General features: G+C 41.8%; 1 protein-coding gene across 4 annotated transcripts in view; it reads left to right on the top strand.

The window, feature by feature from the left end:
* The window catches only part of RUNX1T1 (RUNX1 partner transcriptional co-repressor 1), a 156,645-nt gene that overhangs the window by 128,226 nt on the left and 6,153 nt on the right, over positions 1 to 22,266 (top strand). For all 4 annotated transcript variants that reach the window (XM_056854101.1, XM_056854100.1, XM_056854102.1 and 1 more), the window contains one exon: positions 3,471 to 3,661. In XM_056854101.1, the coding sequence (XP_056710079.1) occupies positions 3,471 to 3,661 (191 nt within the window). The remainder of the gene's footprint in view (positions 1 to 3,470; positions 3,662 to 22,266) is intronic.

Raw genomic sequence — 22,266 nt, forward strand, 5'->3', positions numbered from 1 at the left:
AAACATACCTTGGATAGCAGGTGACTTTTTGACAATCACATTTGCCTTAGCATATTTATAAATATTCCATGACATGGAAGTAGTTGGTGTACCTCAGTTAGACTTGGGTTTTGATAATGGGATATTCGAAACTGGGGTGGATCTTGGATTTTAGACGGTGCTTTTCTATAATAGGGGGCGTCAAATGGCAAGATTCTGGCCCCAATCCAAACAACCACACAACTATTACCAAGTATGCAAGGGGGCTTTGGACTTGTATTTCTGGAAAAGTCTCTCTCGCCTCTCCCCCGACCCACATAGGTGAAACTGGTTGTGAAACTAGGACTTTCAAAAGCTGTTGTGATATGACATAAGTACTTCACATTTTATGGGGCAGGGGGAGAGACAGCAGTACTACTAAGGAAGTCTTTGAGCATGCCTAAAGTAGCCCTTGGGAGTCTAGCCTATATGTTTAATTTAAGTGTGGTAATTTCATGGGTTAGAAGATTTGGTGTCCCTTGTTAAAGGGAAATAGATTTATAGTCCCATGGAATACTACATATCCCACTGTAACCTCAGAACATTTGTAACTCTAATATTTTTATTCTACAGTAAAACATTTTTATTAGGAATCTTATGTTTTTAATTAAACAGAACATTTAATTAAGGTGCTTCTTAAGTGGGTGAAACAATTAGGTGCAAACACTTGAATGAAACGTGTCATAATTAGTTTTAATAGAGTGTTAATTGGTACTAGGTTTGCCAAGTTAATAATTACTGCTTATTAAATTTTCAATTAATCATTGTCATTTTGCTTTGAATAAAGATGAAAATTAGATACACTAAATTGGGGGAGGATAGTTTCCTTGTTAATTAGAGCAGTTAAAAAAATGAAATCACTTGTTTTAGTTGTCAGTTGAACAAGTGAAATCTTTGCACTCCTCTTGCATTAAAAAAAAAAAAAGGCTGGCTCATTTATGACGTCATGTTTTCCAGTGTGAAAAAGCATAATGTGTAACATTAATTTCTCTCTAACAAATTATAACCATCCTCACTTTTATTCTAAGGCAGTGGTTCAGACATGTGTTTCCACATATGTTTATCTAGAAAATTGCATTTCTGTCATTTAGTATAACCTGAAAACTATTTGAGTAGTAGAGGACAATTCTTTACAAATCCTTCTTTAAAAAATCAATGTGTATTTAATATGCATGTTCTACAGTAGCAAAAGTTCACATTAACAAGATGTACAAGGGAACTTATAGTAATCAAATGTCAAAAAGCTGTGATAAGTGATATGATATTTGAGTCGTACCTCCCCCACACACACTCACATCCAGATTCAATGTTTGACATTGCGATCTGCATTAATTAGATCTTCATAAGTGAAGTTCCTGTTCCTTGACATTAGTCAGAGACAAGGAAATCTCTCTATGAAGTGGCTAAGATTCGCATGTGGTGATCATTACAACTGCTAAACATATTGGTTTGGATCCATTTTTTTTCCTACTTGCAGAAGGCACTTCCACCAGGGAAAGGCAGGGAATGATTTCTGATAATTGTACCCTAACCTGAAAGCCTTCACTTTGCCCATGTGCTGTCTGAGGGAGTCCATCAGTAGGCTTGCCAGGCCCCGTAGCTCCACCAGCGGGAGCTTTGCGGGGCCACGGTGCGCAATGCGCACACACGCACCTTGCACGATGTGCCCACGTCACTTCCTGGTTTACCCGAAATTGACACGGACGCTCTAGCAATCTCAGCCGTTTTAGCCGAGGTTGCCAGAGCGTCCGCATCACTTCTGGGTAAACCCAAAAGTGACGCGCGCACTGCCCGCTGGCCCTCAGCTGGTCGATGGGCAGCCCGGTGGATTGGCAGGATTTTACCTGCCACCACCGGGCACTTGGCAACCCTATCCACGAGGGACAAAATTTTGGGAGGCACTACTATCTGCAGACTGTCCATCAGGTTGAATGTTGCAGAAAACAAACAAGCGAGGGAATGTTTCGTGGTATGATTGAAAAACCTCTGATATCCAGTTTGTGGAATCTAAAAAAATAAAGATAATGTGCAAGGTTATCCCTTCTAGGAGAAAGGAATTTTGAAGGAGGTTACCTCCACTACAAGTAATGAAGCTTACTTTTTCGGTCACCTTGTGACGACAGATGTGTTGAATCTAACTGTCCAAATCTATTTTTCAGAATTCAAACATTCAAGAGTATGTGTTTAAGAAGAGCCCTGCTGGATCAGACCAGTCGTCCAGTTAGTCCAGCCTCCTATCTCATGGATAGAGGCGATCCCCTGATGTTGCCTCCTGGCACTGAGATTCAGAGGTTTACTGCCTAAACATGGAGATTCCCTTTAATCACTATGGCTAGTAGCCACTGATAGACCTAGTCTCCATGAATTTATATAATCCCCTTGTAAAGCTATCTATGCCTGTGCCCATCACTATATCCACTGGCAGAGAATTCCACACTTCAATCACTCTCTGTGTAAAGAAGTATTTCCTTTTATCTGTCCTGAATCTACTGCCCATCAGTATTTTGGGAGAGGGAGAAAACGTTCTCCTTGTCAACTCTCTCCACCATGTGCATAATTTTATAAACCTTTATCATGCCCCCCAACCGTGCATTCCTGAGGGGGGGGAAGTCCTCTTAGGAGGAGGCGGGGGCAGTTCCGTCAGCACCTAAGCGCTGTGGAGCCGCGCCTCGCCCCTCCGTTGCTGAAGTCTCCCCGTGGCACAGACCATGGCAGAGACTTGCAGCGCCAGTGTGTGAGGGGCATGCCTGGGGTGGGACGGGGGGAGCCAGGACACCAGTGGCCCTGGACTTTTGGCCCCGGACACCAGTGGCCAGGACGGCATTACTGCACCTGCTTTTTAGTAGGCTCAGCCTCGCTGTTTTCAATGGGGCTTTTAGTCCCATTGAAAATGAAAAAAGCCTTTTAAAGGCTTTTTTCGTCCTGGCAGCGTGCTGGAAACGGCTTAGGAGGAGGCAATGCTGTGCCTCTTCCCCGCTGTCTCCACATGCCGGCATCTCAGGAATGCACGGTTAGTTGTCTCTTTTCTGAATTGAAGTCTCAGACTCTTCAGCCTTTCCTCATAGGGAAGGTGTTTCAACCCTCTAATCATCTTGATTGCCTTCTTCTGTACTTTTTCCTGCTTCGTGATGTCCTTTTTGAGATACGGTGACCAGAAATGTACACAGTATTCTGAATGAGCCCACACCGTAGATCTATACAGGAGCATTATAATCTCTGATTCATAGGTTCATCATGAGTCGGAAGTGACTTGACGGCGCTTAACACAGACACAATTTGTTATCTCAAATATTATGGATGCCAGCCCAACTGATAAATGAGAGCAGGATTGGGGTCACATTCATAGTACACTATGCAAGAACCTTCAGAATTCTGTTTCATACTATTGCCTTTGGATCCAGTCCTTTCAATGGTCCTGTTGAGCCAATGAAATTTTCTTGTCTTATTTTCAGAGGAAGCAGTCAATGAAGTCAAACGCCAAGCGATGACTGAATTGCAGAAGGCAGTGTCGGAGGCAGAACGGAAAGCCCATGACATGATCACTACGGAGAGAGCTAAAATGGAGCGCACAGTAGCTGAAGCCAAGCGGCAGGCTGCAGAAGATGCACTAGCTGTGATCAACCAGCAAGAGGATTCTAGTGAGGTGAGACATTTTTTCCACACTGTTTAAACACATTAAGTTGAATATTATAAAGCACATTATAAACCTACTTCAAGTTTTTTGTTTAACCCTCAGTAGAAACCATCTGTGTTTCAAGTTTCCCTTGCAAAATGTGACCTCTTCTCATAGGTATTTTTATTTGTGTCGGCAAGCCATTGTTTTCAAAATGAACTGTGAAAATGTCTTAAACCGTTGAAAGCACTATGAATGCAGGAGCTGACAGATATTGTCAGGCCATTAGTCCATGTAGTCCAGTGTTCCCAAGTTTCCAGCCCTCAAACCTTCAGGCCTCAAGCAGAGGTCTGTTCAAGCTCGGCTAATATTTTTTAGATGGTCTGTGATCTACTATGAGCTAACTCCTAATGTTAAAAACAACAAGGCTAGATCCAGCTAGCTTTTAATCGTTCTGGTACCTGTGCAGTCATATATGGTGTCCTGCACATGCGCAGGCCTACCACAGAGAGGTTTTTTGAAACTCAAAATGCCTGAGGTGCTCCATCCCCCTCCCCCACGTCCTTAGAAAGTGCCATTGATTGCTGACTGTAACTGAAACAGCATGGTGTGCTGTTTGTCGGTGCATTCTTCTGCATCTGGAGGAAGCTAACAGGAACAGTACTACTGAACAAACTGGGATTTCTGCATCACATTCGTATATTACATTAACCTGGAACATAATCTAATGGTGATTTATAAAAGAGTTTGTCGTGCCATCTCAATGCAGCTTATATTACTCCCATATCCTGGAAGAAAGATAGGGCAAATATCTGAATTTGGGCAAGCCACACACCTTGACTGGTCGAGTGAGTGGAGGATGTTTTAAGTGGCAGTATGCATTTGGATATGTAAGACATGTATTTGGATATGTAACACATTTATTTGGAAGTAAACCTCTTTGGTTTTAATGAAGTATAGGTTGAACTCATGTGACCCAAGTTATTTCTTTCCCATAAATATATCCATGCACACATGCCAAGATGATGAAATACTGTCACAGGAAACCCAGTGCTGGTTTTCTTTGTTGAATTTCCATGCCTTTACCCGGTTTTTCAGGAAGAGAGTGGACACATTATGAATACCCACAATATAAGTAACCATAAAAATAATGAAAGGCAATGTCACTGTGTGATGACATTTCCCTGTAACGTTGACATTATGAAGTCTCTCTTTAAATACACATGTGTGTTGAGGCATAGTTTCTGTACATTTTAAACTGAAAATGTATATAGCATGCCACTTTTAAAAGAAATAGAAGCAGTCAAAATGTGATTTTTCAGAATAGTTTTTCAGCTGATGAAAATAGCTTCTGGCATTATAGAAATAATTATGTATTGGAAGCAAGTGCATTGTTCTTCCAGAAGAGGGAAGAGTCCCTGTACATATGATAGCATAGGCCTCGGGGTTTTCTGAAGAAGGGGGAAGTATTAGCAGAGTTGTGAGAATGTTTCCTTAATTAGAATTTATTATTTCAGGATTATGTGTAAATGGAATGATGGGAGAAACAGCATCTGGCCGGGGGAGTGGGGAGTAGAATTGGAGACCAACAAAGGCTAAATTAGATATGAAGCTTGTAAACCTCAATTCAGACTACAGCATGTCAGGGAAAGCTTTGGATTTTTATGGTGCAGGACATATGGTACCCTATATTACAGGAAATCAGGAGTGAGAGAGCAATACATTCTGTTGCCAGTCCTGAAGTGTTTTGGATAAAATGAATTCTTGTGTCTTTCAGAGAAAAAAGAAATGTTAAAATCCATGCGGAAAGGGAAGTCTTGATTAAACCTGCCCCAATAAGCAGATGCTAAGTATAATTCCTTTCAGTTTAACACTAATGAGAGATTTTGTTCATGGTCTTTCTTTTTAAGATAGCCTATTTTTTGTTGTTGTTGTCAAAGGCCATTTGCACATCATAAAGTCTTTCCGAGAGCATAGCTTTAATTAATATCTGCGGTTGTTTGTGAGGAGAGGTCTGGAGTGTTTATTCATCGGAAATATTTGTGTGCTGTGAAGGATGTCCATCCCCTTGTTCTTGGGAAGGCTTTGCTTAATGTATTCAGGGAGCTGATAACATTTGAATGACTTGGGTTAAAACATTCAAATGAGATCCTTGCCCCATCATGAAAGAACTAGCAAAAATCACAGGCAGATAAATCAGAGGCATGCCGCAATTCATATCCATTATTTAAGGAAGAGTACGATTTTAATTGGTCCCAGACATCTCCAGAGATGAAAGGCTGTTGTGGAATCGCTGGATGCCCAGAGTTTCAACTTAATGTGTAGCAGATGAATAAGGAGGAGACAAAAGGAATTGATTTTCAACATCTGAAAGTTTTCTCAGGAAGAGAGTCGAAGAGAAGTGTGCGTAATTTTTTTAGTGCTTAACTGTTCCACTGCAGAATTAAACACAACATTTTTTTAAGGAACAGCGTGTAACTTAGATACACCAGGGCATTTCCTTGTCATTTGTAGATGATGATTGCTATGCTCATTGTCCTCACCCCCGTGGCCATATACATTTTTTGTTATGGAAGTTGACATTAGAAAATGAAATACCTAACAGGAAGGAGCAAGTTTGGATTAGGTGTGTACATACAGTGCATATTATCTCAATAGGTAGAAACAAAGCCTTTCTTGGACTTGTGCAGCCAGAGATATGCCCGCTGCTTTTTTGGGGGGATGTGACCTCTAGCACATGCACACATCTGGAAGAAAGGTTTTTCCTTCAGTCCCAGCTGTGTGGGAGCTTTGCTCCTGTGATAAAATGCCACTCAGCTGAAGCAGCTTGCACATGGCGGCTGTCCACTAGATGAGTATTCCACAGGGGGTGCCCACTGCATTCTGTTGTACCCGCACTGCTTGCGTAGGATTGTTACACAAAAAATCAGTTCCCATATGGGCTGTGATGGAGGGCTAATTCTCACAGAGATGGTAAGCCAGTGTGTGCACTAAAGGTGTAGGTGGGAAATTGCATAACTGAATATACTTTCATTTTTCGGGAGACAAAAGAATCCACATCTGATATCAAAAAAATCAATTTATCAGCATCAGATAGAGTGTAGAGTAGTTAATGTATTGGCCAGGAACTTGTTCCTAGGTTCAATATATAGAGCACAAACCAGGACATAATGGAACAGATCTTACACTGAGATGCCTCATATGCAAATATGATGAATTAGTGGTTTTTTTGAAAAGCGACCAACAAGAAGCTCCTTGGGCATGGTTTGAAATCGCAGCAAGGTAAATGCTGCCCTGTGAGCTGTTATATCAGCCAGATAAGGAGCTCTAAGATGGTCTTTTTTTATAAGACTGTACCATGGGGCGAATTTTGTATGGGCAACTAAATGGCTGTCAATTAAGGTGCCTCCTTTGTAGACCCAATCACGTAATTTACCCTGTTAGTTCTGTCTAGTGGCCTAGACTTGCAATACTCAGCTCTCGATAACCATCAGGACTGCTCACAGGAAAGAATTTTAAAATCCAAAGCCATTTATATGGAATTGAGAATTATTAATCTGGCTTTATTTTTATAACCTACAGTTGGGATCTAGAGAGCTGCTTCAAGGGCTTGTGCATACCCAGTGAGACTTCTGATTTGGTTCATTGTCGAATAGCAGCCCCACCGCTTGTAGGCTACCAGAGACTGGTTAAGAAACTCTCCTGTTTTAGAAATAATTTCCGTGTAGCATGGGGGAAGGGGAGGCTGCAGTTACAGAAACAATAGTCCTAAGTCACCTTAGGTTAATGGAGCAAGTTGAACCATTCTTTAAGTCCATGTTTACATTTTGAAGAACTGTAACTGAGTAACGGTTTGTGTCAATGTGACTGGATCCCAGCAATGTCAGCAAGCTAATGCAATAGCCTGATATCTCATGTCTGTAATTTGCACTGTGGACATAATTAAGCTAAATGTTAAGTCTCAGACTCAAATAAAACATTGTGGTGGGCATCCACAATCAGCTTCCCCCATGCACAGATTAATCTTTAAGAGCAGCTGTGGAGGAAAGGAGAGGGATCGGAGCCATGAAAATGGAAAAACAGTGGTTAACTCTTTCCCCCCTGCACCATGTATATAATCAAAACCTTCTTTCCCCCACCCCCAACTCAATAGCCCTGGGCTGTTCCTGCCAAAGTTACTGCTTCTTGTGGGGCGGGTGGGGGGGAGAGAGATCCAGTCATGGGGTGTACATTGTAAGCTGGCTGCAAGAATGGGACTTACCATAAATTGGGCTTTAGTTGGTGCTGTTCACTGCTGCTTGCATAGAACACTCTTCCAAGCAGTTTTCATTGAAACCTCTTTAGCTTTATCTGCATTTGAAGCCGCTCTTGCTCATCTTCATTGTGCGTCATTCAGGACATGTCTCCGTTAATGAACTGAAAGAAAGAATGGCAAAGATGGTCATCGGATTTCAAGTTATACAGTGCTATAGAGGATAGGGCGAAATGACCTTGATAAATTGGAGCGCTGGGCTATAAAACAATAAACATGAAAATTTGCACGTTGAAATCGAAGCACAAAAAATAAATCCTAATCTGTAAATGCTGGAGGGGCGGGGGAGCTGGATTGTCTTTTGAACAATTGAGGAGGGTGTAGGAAACAAACGAGATAGAAACAAACCAAAACCCAGGTATGATTTGAGGTTGCATTAACAGATGCATAGTATTCAGAACCTTAAAGAGTAATACTGATTGAAACCCATGAAAAATCCTTCTCTGTTTTATTTCCTCTGATTCTGTTTCGACCTTTCCTTCCCCGCCCCTTACCACATCTAATAACAATGTTTATTGTTGTTTTATGGTTTTATGTATTTTAGAGGTTGATACCTGCCTGGCTGGGAATGAGGGTGGGCTATAAATTTGAAAAATAAATAAATATAAATAATAAGAACAATACCAATTCACTACATAAGTGTTTTGTTTTTGTTTTTTTGGAGGGGTTGCAAGCTTAGAACTGTATGATAATTGAATTAGAACGTGAAAGGCTACGTCTCAGTCCTGTTCATGAAGGCCAATCCTAGGTACTTTTTCATACCCCCATGGCTAGGAAATGGTAGAAAAAATAATTTTATTATTCCAGGATGCTATAAGCTTTTAAAGCCTCTGACCACTTTAAAAGAATCTGGGATGGGGGTGTTAATTAAAATTGGAGGAAACGTGTTTCCTGTGATCCTAATTAGTTCCCGCCTACGAGATCTGTGAGCAACTGGCATTTTTATAGCATCCTGGAATGGAAGTATGTGCGAAAATAGGATTGAGCACTGCATGTCATGAGATGTATACCCCCATTCATAATTCTTCCTTGCAACCTCACCACAGATTTCAGCAGTCTGGGAATGGTGTTTTAGTGGTAGGCTGCTATGTTTCAGGACAAGGTGAAACTACTAATCTCATCTCAAAGTCCATTCTCATCTGCTCTGCTTTGGGGAAATGGTCTTTCACTCCCACAGAATCTCTGGAGGTGGAAAACCCTGGATGCTTCTCTAGACCTCTACCTGGAATGCCCTGAGGGAGGAGGAAGCAAAACCATCTTTGTTTTGCCCAACCAGAGACTTCTCTTTATTTCTAGAGCCACAACCCAACAACAAGTAGCCATGATGACTAAATGGAGACTCCATATTCAGAGGCAATAGCTCTCTGAATACTAGTTCTGAGAGGCAACAACAGAAGGAAGCTTTGGCATCAGTGCCTTATGCGTATGCCTCCTAAAGGGCCCCTGACTGGCCACTGCATGAAACAGGATTCTGAATTAAATGGACTATTGGTCCAGCACAGCTACTCTTATGTTCTTTTGTACTGCTTCCAGTGAGGATTCCAATGCAGTGAAGCTAATTTTTTTTATTGTGTGCCTCCCCAAAAAAAATTTTTATTGTGTGCCTCCAAAATTTTGGGATGACCCCAGACGTATTTATTTATGAAAGCAGCAGAGTGAGGATCTCTGCCCATCAAGATGGATTTAATTTGAGTAATTCATTTGGGATAAGGTCTGCTCCAGGGGCCTTCCCTGAGTGGAGGCGATGGATCAACTTGAGAAGGGATCACCTCAGGCCAGTCGAAGGGGGCCAACTGGTTCAAATATCTCAGGAGTAGAAAGTTCCCTAGGAATAGCAATCAGGCTTTTAAAGTATGACTCCTAGACTGCTGATTGAATACAAAAGGGAATACTACCATTTGTTCTAGTGCCCATAATGATAATTGCCCAAAATGCTGAGTTGTTGGTTTTTATGGCCAAAGTTAAGCATCTCCAGTTCCTACATAGGTTCTCTTTCTTCTTAGGCTTCATTAGGTCCCTGTAGTATCTCTTAGGAGCCAAGAATTCCCTCAGAACAAGTAAGGTATTATTGGTCATTAGCTCCTTAATTTTTCACTGCAGTTCTCTTTCAATAGGCCTGTACTCATAATCAAACCATGTGCCTGAATTCTTGGGGGCCAGAGGCCTTACAAAGGGACCATCAGGTGTAATTTTAGAGTTGAACTTTGGATAGGGTTGCCAACCTCCAGGTACTAAACAGTAACAACGTATGCTGAATAACGTAAGTTGAGAGAACCAAGCAGCACCAAGCTCAATTGTTAATTATGACAAGACTTCAGAGTTAAACAAAAACACCAAATACTATCATGTAGACATGAGCATATATTAATCACCATATATGCTATAAAGATTACAATCCAAAATCTCCAGTAAGATACTGAAATTATACAATAACTAATAAATGTGTTACTTCAACTTTCAATAGAAAAATAGTCTCAGGGTATGTTCCATCACACAGTTTCCAAAAGAATCCCTTCAAAATATAGGTCTCATAGGATTGCTCCACAGTATCGGTGCAAGTTCCAAACGTAGGTAAGAAGAAATTCAAACTAAGGCAAATCCAAAGGAAAAGTCCAAAAAAGTCCAAGGAGGGGGCACCTGGATACTAGCTGGAGATCTCCTGCTATTACAGCTGATCTCCAGCCGATAGAGATCAGTTCACTTGGAGAAAATGGCCGCTTTGGCAATTGGACTCTATGGCACTGAAGCACCTCCCCTCCCCAAACCTCGCCCTCCTCAGGCTCTGCCCCAGAAACCTCCCACCGGTGGCGAAGAGGGACCTGGCAACCCTAACTTTGGACCATTGTCTAGTTTTATACCACCTGATAGAAAAATACACTCATTTCCCAAATTGCTCCCTTTGCGTAGGATTTATTGATCAGAAAGGGGCTATTGACACCATCCCTAGGACAAGACTTTGGGAAAAGCTGTGACACACCGTGATTGATAAAAGGCTGCTGTGATTCATGCAGCAACTTCACGCAGACCTTACAACTCAAGTCCGCTGCAGTTATGGCGGCGAGCTGACTTAGCCATTTAACCTCGATAAAGGGGTTAAGCAGGGCTGCCTTTTGGCCCCATTTTTGTTCAACCTATATATGGATGATCATTCAGCCTTCTTTAATGAGCTCAGTCATCCACCCTGTTTGGCCAGTTACAACATTCCAGTTTTGCTTTAAGCTGATGATACTGTTTCGCTCTCTCGGACAAGGGTCTGCAGAGATCTTTAAAAATTTTCTGTGAATATTGCATTAAGAAAGGCCTGAAAACTACCAGAAACCCAAAGTAGTTGTCTTTTCATAAAAAAAGAAATCCTACAGCATTCAGATGGGCTCTGAATGGTGAAGAAATCCAACAAGTGAAGGGATTTTCATATCTGGGTATTCTTTTTTTTAATCTAATCTAAAATGGGGACCACATCAGTCACCGATAAGGAAAAAAGCAAACACCTGTGCTGGCAGTATATTAATTTTTTCCCGAAACAGTGGAGGGAACTATGTTTCAGTTGCTGTTCACGTTTTAACTTAAAAGTTGACCCAGTTATTGTCTGTGGAATAGCCATAAGGATTGTTTTGGTTAATGAAAATATTGACCATCTGCTTCTATTCTTTTTGCAGAAATTAAACATTGTTTGTTGTGTAGCTGTTGTGGCTCTTCATTCAGAACTGGGCCAGCCTTCCCTTAAATCAAGGCCTTGGTTACAACCATTTAGATAGTCCTTACTGCTCAAATCTGATTTGATGAACAATCTGGCACTCCTGAAAGAGGACTCTTGTTGATCAATATGGTTTAAGACAGTCTTTGAGAAACTCCTGGCTCTCGATGCTAACCTGGTCACTATCCAAGACCTGGGCCTTCATGTTGCATTTGCTTTGGTGAGAAATTGTGTAAGATTAATTGATCACCAAAGCTCTGCTTTTAGAGCACACTGCACCTATTCATCCCAATTTTTTGATATTCCCCCTCCAAAATCTCTTTTCTCCTATACCTATTGACATCCCAAAGACTTTTAAGAGCATTCATCCTGGCCAGACTAAATGCCCACTCATCGGTAGCTATGAGGGGAAGGTTCATATGTTTATCTTATTTAGAATGAAATCCGCCCCTGTTCCTTAGGTAAGATCAACACAATTGCATGTATTCTTTTGGAGCGTCCTTTGTATGCTAATCTCAGGAGGCGTTATATTTCACCATGTTGGCCAGTTCATTCTGATATATATTCTCATGACCTAATCACATATCTGCTCACTGACAGGGATCCAAGAAGAACTCTAGCATTTGTTTTTACTCCTTTTGTCTATTGGGTGATAAGTGATTAACAACAACTAGTCACTGCCCAAGATTGATGTATCAAAGAGCTTTTACTGGATGAAAGGAAAGGAAGCTAATTTTGTCCGGTCTTTCAGCAGTGGAGTTGTGGTTTCTGGTGGCTATGTATATGTAGAAACCTAAAGCCAAGGTACTTGTAATAGTTCTGCAATGTAAATTCGTCTTCCCTGCCCTTCATTTCTTTTTCTTTCTTTTAGTCTCCCTGGTTGTTTGTTGAGGCAAAGTGTCTCATTACTATAGTTCTCACTAAAGTTCCCAGGTTCAGTACCCACTTCTCTTTCCTAGTTCTCTAGATATGGGGGCAGAGCAAAACTCAGCTTGATATGTAAATATCCATTTTCCATTGCTGGTTCTCTAGTGGTATTGTCATGGTTCTTGTACATTACTAGTGGTGTTGCCATGATAGGCAAAATGCCATTAGTATATCATTGTGATACACAGGTGCAATAGGCACAAGCCATTCTCAATCAGTGGATGTAATTCATGGATTATATCATTCTGTAAATCTCTGAAACTTTTTTTTCATTGACCCCCTTAAAGGTTAGTACACATAAATACATCAAGATGCCTTATGCTGAGTTAGGCGGTTGGCCTATCAAGTAAGTATCTGACTGTCAGTGGTTTTCCAGGGTGTCAGGCAGAGGTCTTTCCCATCACCTACTACCTGATCCTTTTGACGGGAAATCCTGAGAACTGAATCTGGGACCTTCTGTATGCAAAGATTTCATTTCTCTGGGGGGAAAGCAAGCTTTAGAAAAAAGGACAGGAGTAGAACAACCTGTCAGCAGGGCTGTCTTTCTGGTATTTCTTTACTACTTCTTTATAGCTATATATATATATATTTAGGAATCTGGGCAAAAGATAGTGTACTCATCAGAAGACTGTTTGGCTAGGGACCAAACCATGTGTGAACAGGCTTCCCTTTAGTGACTTGCTGTGCTTGGCTTGCCTTTTTGACTGTTGTGCAAATGAATAGTGGGGGCAAACAGCTTAGTGAACTTACTGCCAAGCTATTGAAAAAAATTGAAACATCTCTCTTCCAGTACCAACGTTTAATGACATTTCAGAATCTTACACATACTGTATTCTTCATTGATTGTGTGGATTCTTGGGTTCCTGCCTAGCTAGAGCAGATGCTTTCCTTCAGACATCTGCTTAGATAAAAAGTGCAGCTGATCCAAAAATATGATGTAGGTTTATCTGTCTTGCAACTGTGCTTGGTTTTGTCCGTTCTGAAAACACCATATCTACCATTCACCACCTCATCCATTAGCAGGTTTTGCAACTCATGGCCAAAACAGAGACACCTCCTCATCAGTGTGCATTTGAATGATACAGCTCTTTGGAACAATATTGCATTTCATGTTTGTGATCTCACTCTTGGGTTACTGTAATGGGCTGTATGTTGGACTCCTCTTGAAGACAACCTGGAAAATGCAACTGGTTCAGAATGTGGACTGGCCAGTGGGAACATTCCACCCATCTTGAAATAGTTTGCTGCCAGTTTGTTTGAGTCTAGTTCAAGGTGCTGGTTATGACCTTTAAAGCCCTTCATGGCCTAGGACTCCTACATCTAAAGGACCATCTCCCATATGTTCCTGTGTGCTACCTACAGTCTTCAGGTTGCCACCTACCAGATGCTCCCCCACTGATGGTGGACATCACCCAGAGCCCATTCCTTTTTCATAATGGCTCCCACTTTGTGGAACAGGCTCCTCGAGGAGCGGAAAGAAGCACCATCATTACAAATCTTCAGAAAGGTGCTACAATGCCATTTTATTCACCAGGGCTTTTAACAGGATATAGACTGAAGGCATCTTTGGAAAAGGAACAGAATATCTGTTTGTTTAAATTGTTACGAGAACACTCAAATTATATAAATGACACAGGATTGTGAGGACTCTGATATAACCATTCTTTCAAAGAAATAGAGGAAATTAGTTCTTGTAGGTTATCCGGGCTGTGTGACCGTGGTCTTGGTATTTTCTTTCCTGACGTTTCGCCAGCAGCTGTGGTAGGCATCTTCAGAGGAGTAACACTGAGGGACAGTGTCTCTCAGTGTCAAGTGTGTAGGAAGAGTATTATATAGTCAGAAAGGGGTTGGGTTTGAGCTGAGTCATTGTCCTGCAAAAAGTATCAAAGGTAATGTGCTAATCATTGTCCTGTAAGTATCAAGATAATGTGCTAATGAGGGTGTGGTATGTTAATATGGAACCATTGTATCCTGAAATGATCTGTTAACATGTGGAATCCAAAGCTAATCTGCATGGCTATTGTGGACTGTAGTCTTTGTTAGTCTGGATGTTTTCAGGACAGGAAGCCAAGCCTTATTCATTCTTAAACTCTCTTGTTTTCTGTTAAAGTTGTGCTGATGTTTATGAATTTCAATGGCTTCTCTGTGAGGAATAGAGGAAATAGAGGAAATGTTTTCCCTGTGGATCTGACCATGCTCACTAAATTGAAGCCAGTGGGCTTAGAAAGGTGTGCCTCTGCGTAGCATGTGCACTGCATGTGACCTTAAGAATATGATTAATATATGAGCAAGTTGGTGACTTTGAAGCCCAAACCAGGGGATTGTATTCACACATGGTTATTAAAAGTGTGATTTTGTGAGTGGTCTTTTATGTACTAATTGACATTTTAAGTGTTGATTTGTACTAACTGACAAATTAAGTGTTGATTTGTTTAAAATGGAGACATAACTATATACTTTAGCCACTGTTTAATATCTTCTCATTGGTGCTGCATGAAATATACTTAGGGCTGGGGTAGGACTGGACATTTACCTCAGTCCCAAGGCCTGCAACAGACATACTACTCTAATAAGGCTACCAGTCCCCCTCCCTTCTTTTGCACAGAGCACTCATGGAACTGCTTGAATAAACGTACAAGCCATTTTGGATGAGACTGGTTATCTAGCCCCATTTTAATCCAATTTCCAGGCTGGTTTTGGAACAGATTCTGCCTTAGTCTCACCCTAACTAGGACAGAGACAAGGGGGAATTATTTTTATGTTATTTTTTTATGTTATTCATGTCTACCCTGCCTTTCTCCCTAGTGGAGAACCCAAAGCTGTTTACATCACTCTTCTCTACTCCATTTTATCTTCACAACCACCCTGTGAGGTAGGTTAGGCTGAGAGTGTGTGACCGGCCCAAAGTCACCCAGTGAGCGTCAGTGGCACAGGTGGAGATTCAAACCTGGGCCTCCCAGATAGTAGTTTGACACTTTTAACCACTACACCTTACTGGTTGTCAATGGAATACGACCCTGTGATTCTCCTGGACCTTTCCACAGCTTCTTATACAATTAAATGTGGTCCAGCTGGATCAAGGTGGAGATAAAGAGCACCGTGCTGTAGTGATTCTAATCTTGTTTATTAGATTGGTTCCAGAAGATGGTGCTAAAGGGCGCATGCTCAGGCCAAGGCACTTGGTGCTATGGCTTCTACGGTCCATCATGTCCCCTGTGTGGTTTGCCATCTACATGAAATCGCTGGAAGACGTTGTTTGGAGATTTGAGGTATAATATCAGCAGTATGCTGGTGATTTACCCGTCTTTTTCGTCCAAGTCAGGTGAGGCAATATTAGATCTGAATATGTGTCAGAAGGCCGTAATGGTCAAGATAAGGACCAATTAACTGAATATCAGTCCAGACAAAACTAAGGTGCTGTAGTGTGATAATATAGTTAATGGTGAGCTGTGAAGTCAGTCTGTTCTGCATGGGGTTCACTGCCCTTCCATCAGTAGGATCACATCCTGAGAATATCAGTAGGTTTGGTTTTACAGATGGAGTCTCAAGTCTCATTTATGACATGTAGTGTGTCATCTTCAGCCTTTCCTTGGTAAGCAGGATCTAGCCATTGCTAGACATGCTCTCACCACATCCTGACTAGGCTATTGCAGTGCACTTTATGTGTGCCTCTACAGGAACCCTGTTGAGAAGACTTAATTATTGCAAAATGCATTGGTATAATTGTTGGCTGGATTAGGATGAAGGAAGGACATCTTTGCAGTATTAAAAGACCTTCACTCGGGGGCTGTCTTGGACATAGAGCAACCAAGGCAACTGCCCTGGGCTCCGCACCCCTGGCAGGCTATTCCTGCAGCCTACGTTGTTGCTTGATGATATACCACCACAGCAGCTCTTATAGGTCGGATGAGATGAGTGGCTGGCTGTGCATACACGGAAGGGAGCTGGGGGGGGGGCTCGTCACTGCCACCAGGCACCTCTCAAAACATGGTAGCAGTGACCCAGTTGGCAATCACATTATGGAGGTGGGAGACTCCCCCCTCTGGCCTCCTCTTGCCCAGCAGAGTGGTGGTTTCTGCCCTGAGCCTTGTCCAGGAGGGAGATGATGAGGTCAGTGGATGAAGGCTGGGAGAGTTCTACCTTTCCTATCTTTTGCCCAGCTGGCTTCCACTCCAGCTTCTGTTGTTCATTCTCACTGGGCTGTTGTTCATTCCCACCTTGAGTCACAGCAGCAGTAACTTGGCTCACCCTCAGCTCTCTCTGCCATGCCAGGTAGGTGATTTATTTTGCAGGGTTCAGGCTGCATAACTCCCCAGCTCCAAGACCAGCCATGGGCCATCAAGCTCTGCCTCCTGCCTGGGCCTGCCTCCCTGTTGCTGTTCTACCACCCTCCAGGAGGAGCCACCCAGTGGCAGTAAAGGATGGCCTGTAGGAACCTCCTTCCCTTGTAAGCCCCACCAACCACCCATCTGCCCTAGAAGATCTGGAAGGGGGCTAGCTGCCTTACCCCACCTAGTGTTTCTGAGGCCCCGTCCTTGACTTTTGCACAGGGACCCACAATCACTAAGGCTGCCTTCACTGGCCACCTGTTCATTTCTGGTGAGTCCAGGGTATTTAAAAGATTGCCTGCCATCTTACATATCAAATAAGCTATTTTGGAAGGGTCCTTCTCTGTATTGTCCCACCTCAAAACCCAAGCTGGCTGCCTGCCACAGATAACGCCTTTTCTGTTGAGGTGCATCACCTGCAGAACTCACAAAGATCCACCCAATGCCTAGCCCTTTTAGCTTAATTGAGTATTGGTCATACATTTAGTTGACTCCCCCCCCCTTTTAATGTCTCAGTGGCTTAATTCAGACAGCCGCAAACTTTTGTTTGCTGTACTTATGCACTCCCTCTCTCCCTCATGCACAGTGTGTGATTGACAGTTTCCTGGTATTAGAATCTGTGAATCAAAATTAGTTTGCTAAAGACTTCTGAAACTAAGATGTTCTCAGTCATGTGCCGTGTATAAGAGGAGGAGAAGGGAGTAGTCAACCATGAGAACAAAGTGGGTTCATGCCCCTTATGAACAAGCAAATATTTATTGTGACCAGTGATTATACTCGCTCAGTCAGTCATTTATTAATACTGCATATAGCCAGTCACATACAAAAAATTAGAATCGTCAACAGTTGACTAAAATCCCATTGATATTAAAAACAGAAATTCCAAATATAAAATACCTAAATACAAATATAAAAAATATAAAATACATAAAATCCTAAGAGGGTGCTACTGTATACATAGGTAATAAGGCATGTCATCCCAGCAATTGGTGCCTGATTTTGGTTGCAGCAGCACAAAATTTAGCAATATCTATGATAACCCTTGGATTTTCATCCAAGAGGAGCTTTCCTTGCCTCTCCGCCTACAAGTTATCAGAGAGTTTGTTAGGCCAGGGCCGGATAAATTTGCCACGAATCTCTTCATAGTAAGGGCAGCGGATGAGAATATGCTCCATGGTTTCTACCTCCCCTTTACCATACCGGCATAATCTCTCTAAAATGGGGATTTTTTTTAGATCTACCCTCTAGGAGTGCTGAAGGTAAGGCAGAGCATCTGGCTTGTGAAAAGGCCCTTCTATGACTATTTAGTTCCAGAGTGAAAAGATATTGCTCTGTTTGTGCATGTTACCAGTGTGCCATTTTTATTACTTTACATTTCCCTGCTTGATATACAAGGGTACTGTTTTTAGCATCCTTGATTTAAAAAAAATTGTGGTTTTTGTTATTGTTTTAATATTGTTTTCAAGTTTTAACTGGAAATTAACTTGAAAGCCTTTTAAATAAATGGGGATTACTCATTGGCAAAAATAAATTGTGTAGTGAAGTCTGGTGCCAAAAAGGTAATAATTTTTTATTACTAAAAAAATGTTTAGACCCTTTGAGCACACACAACATTTGGAGCTATGAAAAAAATCAGCCTCTCATACTCATAATTTTAAAAATCCGGTTATTAAGTCTGTAGTTAGGGTTCACCTAATTTATGGGAATGTGCAAGAACCTGGGTCGCTATGGATACGGGGTTCAAGAGATACTTCTGTTTGTGCTAAAGACTGATTGTGATGCACGAGGAGTTGCATTTGTCATTATTAATTCCCTGATTGCCCTTAAACAAACTAATTACCTCGGTCCCTAAATGTTTCTTGGCTGTAAAATGGGACAAATAAATACTCTTTGTGTGTTGTGTATCTGTGAAGTGAGATAAAGTTAAGAGGTTATGGTTGTATATGCTTGGTAATTCTTTGTTGTGGACTCATTGTGTAGCCTTGGGCTAGACATTTCCTGCTGTTCATGAGCACATTGGGCCAGCTGTCTTCTAAAATGTCTGGTAAGATGCATAAATGCTTAATTTCTTAACAATATAGTGTACATGTACATTATACTGTTAGAGGACGTGTGTGTGGTCTGTGATTTGGTTTTAGTCTGTGATTTGGTTTTGCTTGCTTTTTATCATTTTTTTTTACTGTTCTTATCCTTGTTGTCCTTAATAAGAACTCATAATTGCCGTGGTGAGTCATATCAATGGACCATCTAGCTCACCATTTTGTTTTCCAGTAAGAGCCATCCTGATGCCCCAGAGAAGTTCACAAGCATGGCCTGCTTGTTATATCTGTCATCAATTGTGTGGCCCGTTTACCTAGTAGTCATATGTCTCTGTGCCTTCCAAGAAGTCTAGCAGGCTGTTTTATTAGCTTCGTTTGCTGGACTGTATGGCAATTAAAGATGTCATCATCATTTTCCAGCTTGACATCTGCAGTGAGGCAATTGATTGCTTTGGGAGAGAGGATGTGATCCAACTGGCCAGGCCATTACAATTGCTGACACCAAAGTTTAAAGACTAAGGGATTAATTTCTCATAACACCAGTAGGTTTTGTTTTGCATACACCAATGCCAATATGGCATTTGCGCCCCTTAAAGACCAACACCATTTTCAGGGTATAAGCTTTTGACTGTCAGAGCTCCCTTCATCATCTAAGGTGCTACTAGACTTGAATCTAGCTCTTCTGCTGCAGACCAACACAGGTGCCCTCCTGAAACTACCCAGTATAGTGCTACTAATGGGCTGAAGACAGAGCACAAGAATGCTCAGAGCCCATGCTTCATGTACGATCCAGGTCTGTTTTCACCAGGAATCATCACCAGTGACTTAACTGCTGATTGAAGCCCACCAGTGGCACAACTATTTCCAGCCGACAAAAGCTAATATAACACCTCCAGTTGAGTTTCTGGAGTCTCCCAAGCTGGAGGAAGCAGTGGTGGTTAAGCAACGGTAATGGCAGTAATGCATGATGGCCATCTGAGTGCTACAAAACTAAAGAATTGTTGGCAAGCTTTGAATCACTGGGTTGAGATTTTGAAGGGGGGGCGTGAGAGTGGTGTAAATGTGCTGTCTGTAGCCTTACTTTCTCTTTAAAGTTTCTCAAACTTGTAAAAAAAAAAAAAGTAAGATTTTGGACCAAAGGAATTGTTGCAAAAACCTTCGGATAACTTTTCCATTTGTTTGGGGGAAAGGATCATTCAGGTAGGCCAGCACAAAAACTGAGTTTTCATCTTCCATCCAGGGGCTCGAGTTATACAAACCAGCCAAGCTTCATTGAATTCCTTCCTCCAGTTAGTCTGGCACCGGATCACCCAAGCTATTTCTTATAAAGCTTGGTGGCTGTTCTGTACAGTTGTGGATAGAAATAAAGCAAAGGTACTTTATGAACAGATTTGTCAGAACAGACGCATAAAAGTTTTTTCTCTCCATTTCTCCCACTGCAGAACAGCCTTTTTGGTGTGTGTGCATGGTGCACTGAACTGTCATTTTTGCTGGGATCATTACCAGTGCCTCTTGGAGTGGACGGTTCACCGTTCCACTTTTTTGCATGTCCTTTGAAACAATTATGGGTGAAATACAATACAAATTATTCCCATCAACTTCATTCAGAGCCCAACTTTATTGCACTCCAGTTGAAACTGATGGGACCGAAATGTGCTGAACTTCTGCTGTACCTGCATCCCATGGCCCTACATTCAAGAAGGCATAAACTGCAGTCTAGCTCATACTAGACTTTCACATTGTTTGTTGTGGCACAGAAAAAAATGTCTGATTAGTATATGGCTCTTCATCCTCTCTACCCACTCCTTCTCTTGCCATTCAGTTATATTGTATGTATTTTGCCCTTTGGCAGTTCTAAGGCCCCTGACTGGTATACACTGTGCTGCTGCAACTCCTAGTTCTGGTGTGAGTCCAGGGAAAAAGCATGGAATGCAAGTGGGAGAAGACGGAGACGAGATGATCTGTTTCCCCTTGTTTCTTGTTCTCTTCCTATGCCTTAGCTGCCTCCCCTTCTACATGGTCTTCCTGCTCTTCACACATGGAATCAGCCTGCCTGCTAGATCGGGACCATAATGTTTTAGAAATATGCATTCCCAAGGTCCTCAAAATAAATTGGCTAATAGTAATAATGCTGTAGTTTCTTTCTGCTGCAAAAGAAGCCCTTGACTGGCATTATATTGCAGGTCATAATAGAAAGCTAATGTACGTTGAGAAATGTTGTGCTGGCTCTTTTAAACACAATGCCTTAATACATTAACGTAAGTGACAAAAGGTACAAATTTAAACACAAACGTTGCATGCTTTTATACCACCAATCATACTAAGACAGTAGTAAACCTTAGGGGGGGATGTGTTTCAGACAATGTGGAGATATCTAAATACTTCTTGAAAAAGCTTATTTGTCGCTCAAGCTGTTAGTGTATTTTGCCAGTTTGCTAAACTTTCTCTGAATGTAACAGACAAGGTTCCACTAAAGCTTAAGGAATCAAAGTTACCAGCTAAGTCTATGAGCAATAAGTGATTTTATTGTCATGCTAAGCTCCCCAGGATGATGTCAAGGACATAGGGGTCCACTTTTATCATCTGCTTACCCAGGGAGATAGTTGGTGTTTGCAGGTCTCGATGCAATTCTCACCTTAGCCCGAGTCCGCCTTACACAAAATGGGTACTACATGGAGATTTTTTGAGAGTTCAGCCATATAGCAGCTAAGCCACGTTATCATGTCGTTTGTAACAAGAGGTCAATGTGTTGCTCAGCTACTGCCACCGTTGTAGTATCGATGTTGCGTAGAATGCTTTTTTGAAGCAGTGTGACTAGAAAACCATATGTCCTGTGGCTTATCTGCACAATGAGTCACTATTCACCAAGGCTGCATCCACACATCATTGGATATTGCTCTATAGCAATAATTAGTAACTGGGTTGGCTTGTCCACAGAAAAAAATCTGGTTGTGAATTATTACTGTAAGGTAGTGATAGCGCAATGTGTGGATGCAGCCAGGTGTCATTTCTTTGGGCCTGGTTACAGACACATACCGGTACATCCCATCTCATCCATGCAATTTCATGAGCCATCAAAGAAATGATTCTGTTTCACTTCAGAAGAGACATAAATAGGCCATATAAGGGTAAAGGGTGTGCAGCCCAGACAGCCCCTGTAGACAGCCAGGCCTTGATAAAGTATACCTAATCCCCCAAAAAAAGGGGATAACCTCTTTCCACCTCTCTGCTGAGAATAACTACATCATGGGTATAATGTCAAGCAACATCCACATCATAGCAGTTTGATGTGAACAGGATCTTGATGCCTGGCATGCACAAGTGACCAAGACCAG

This window comes from Euleptes europaea, chromosome 8, assembly GCF_029931775.1.
Source record: "Euleptes europaea isolate rEulEur1 chromosome 8, rEulEur1.hap1, whole genome shotgun sequence".
In the NCBI taxonomy this organism is placed as follows: domain Eukaryota; kingdom Metazoa; phylum Chordata; class Lepidosauria; order Squamata; family Sphaerodactylidae; genus Euleptes; species Euleptes europaea.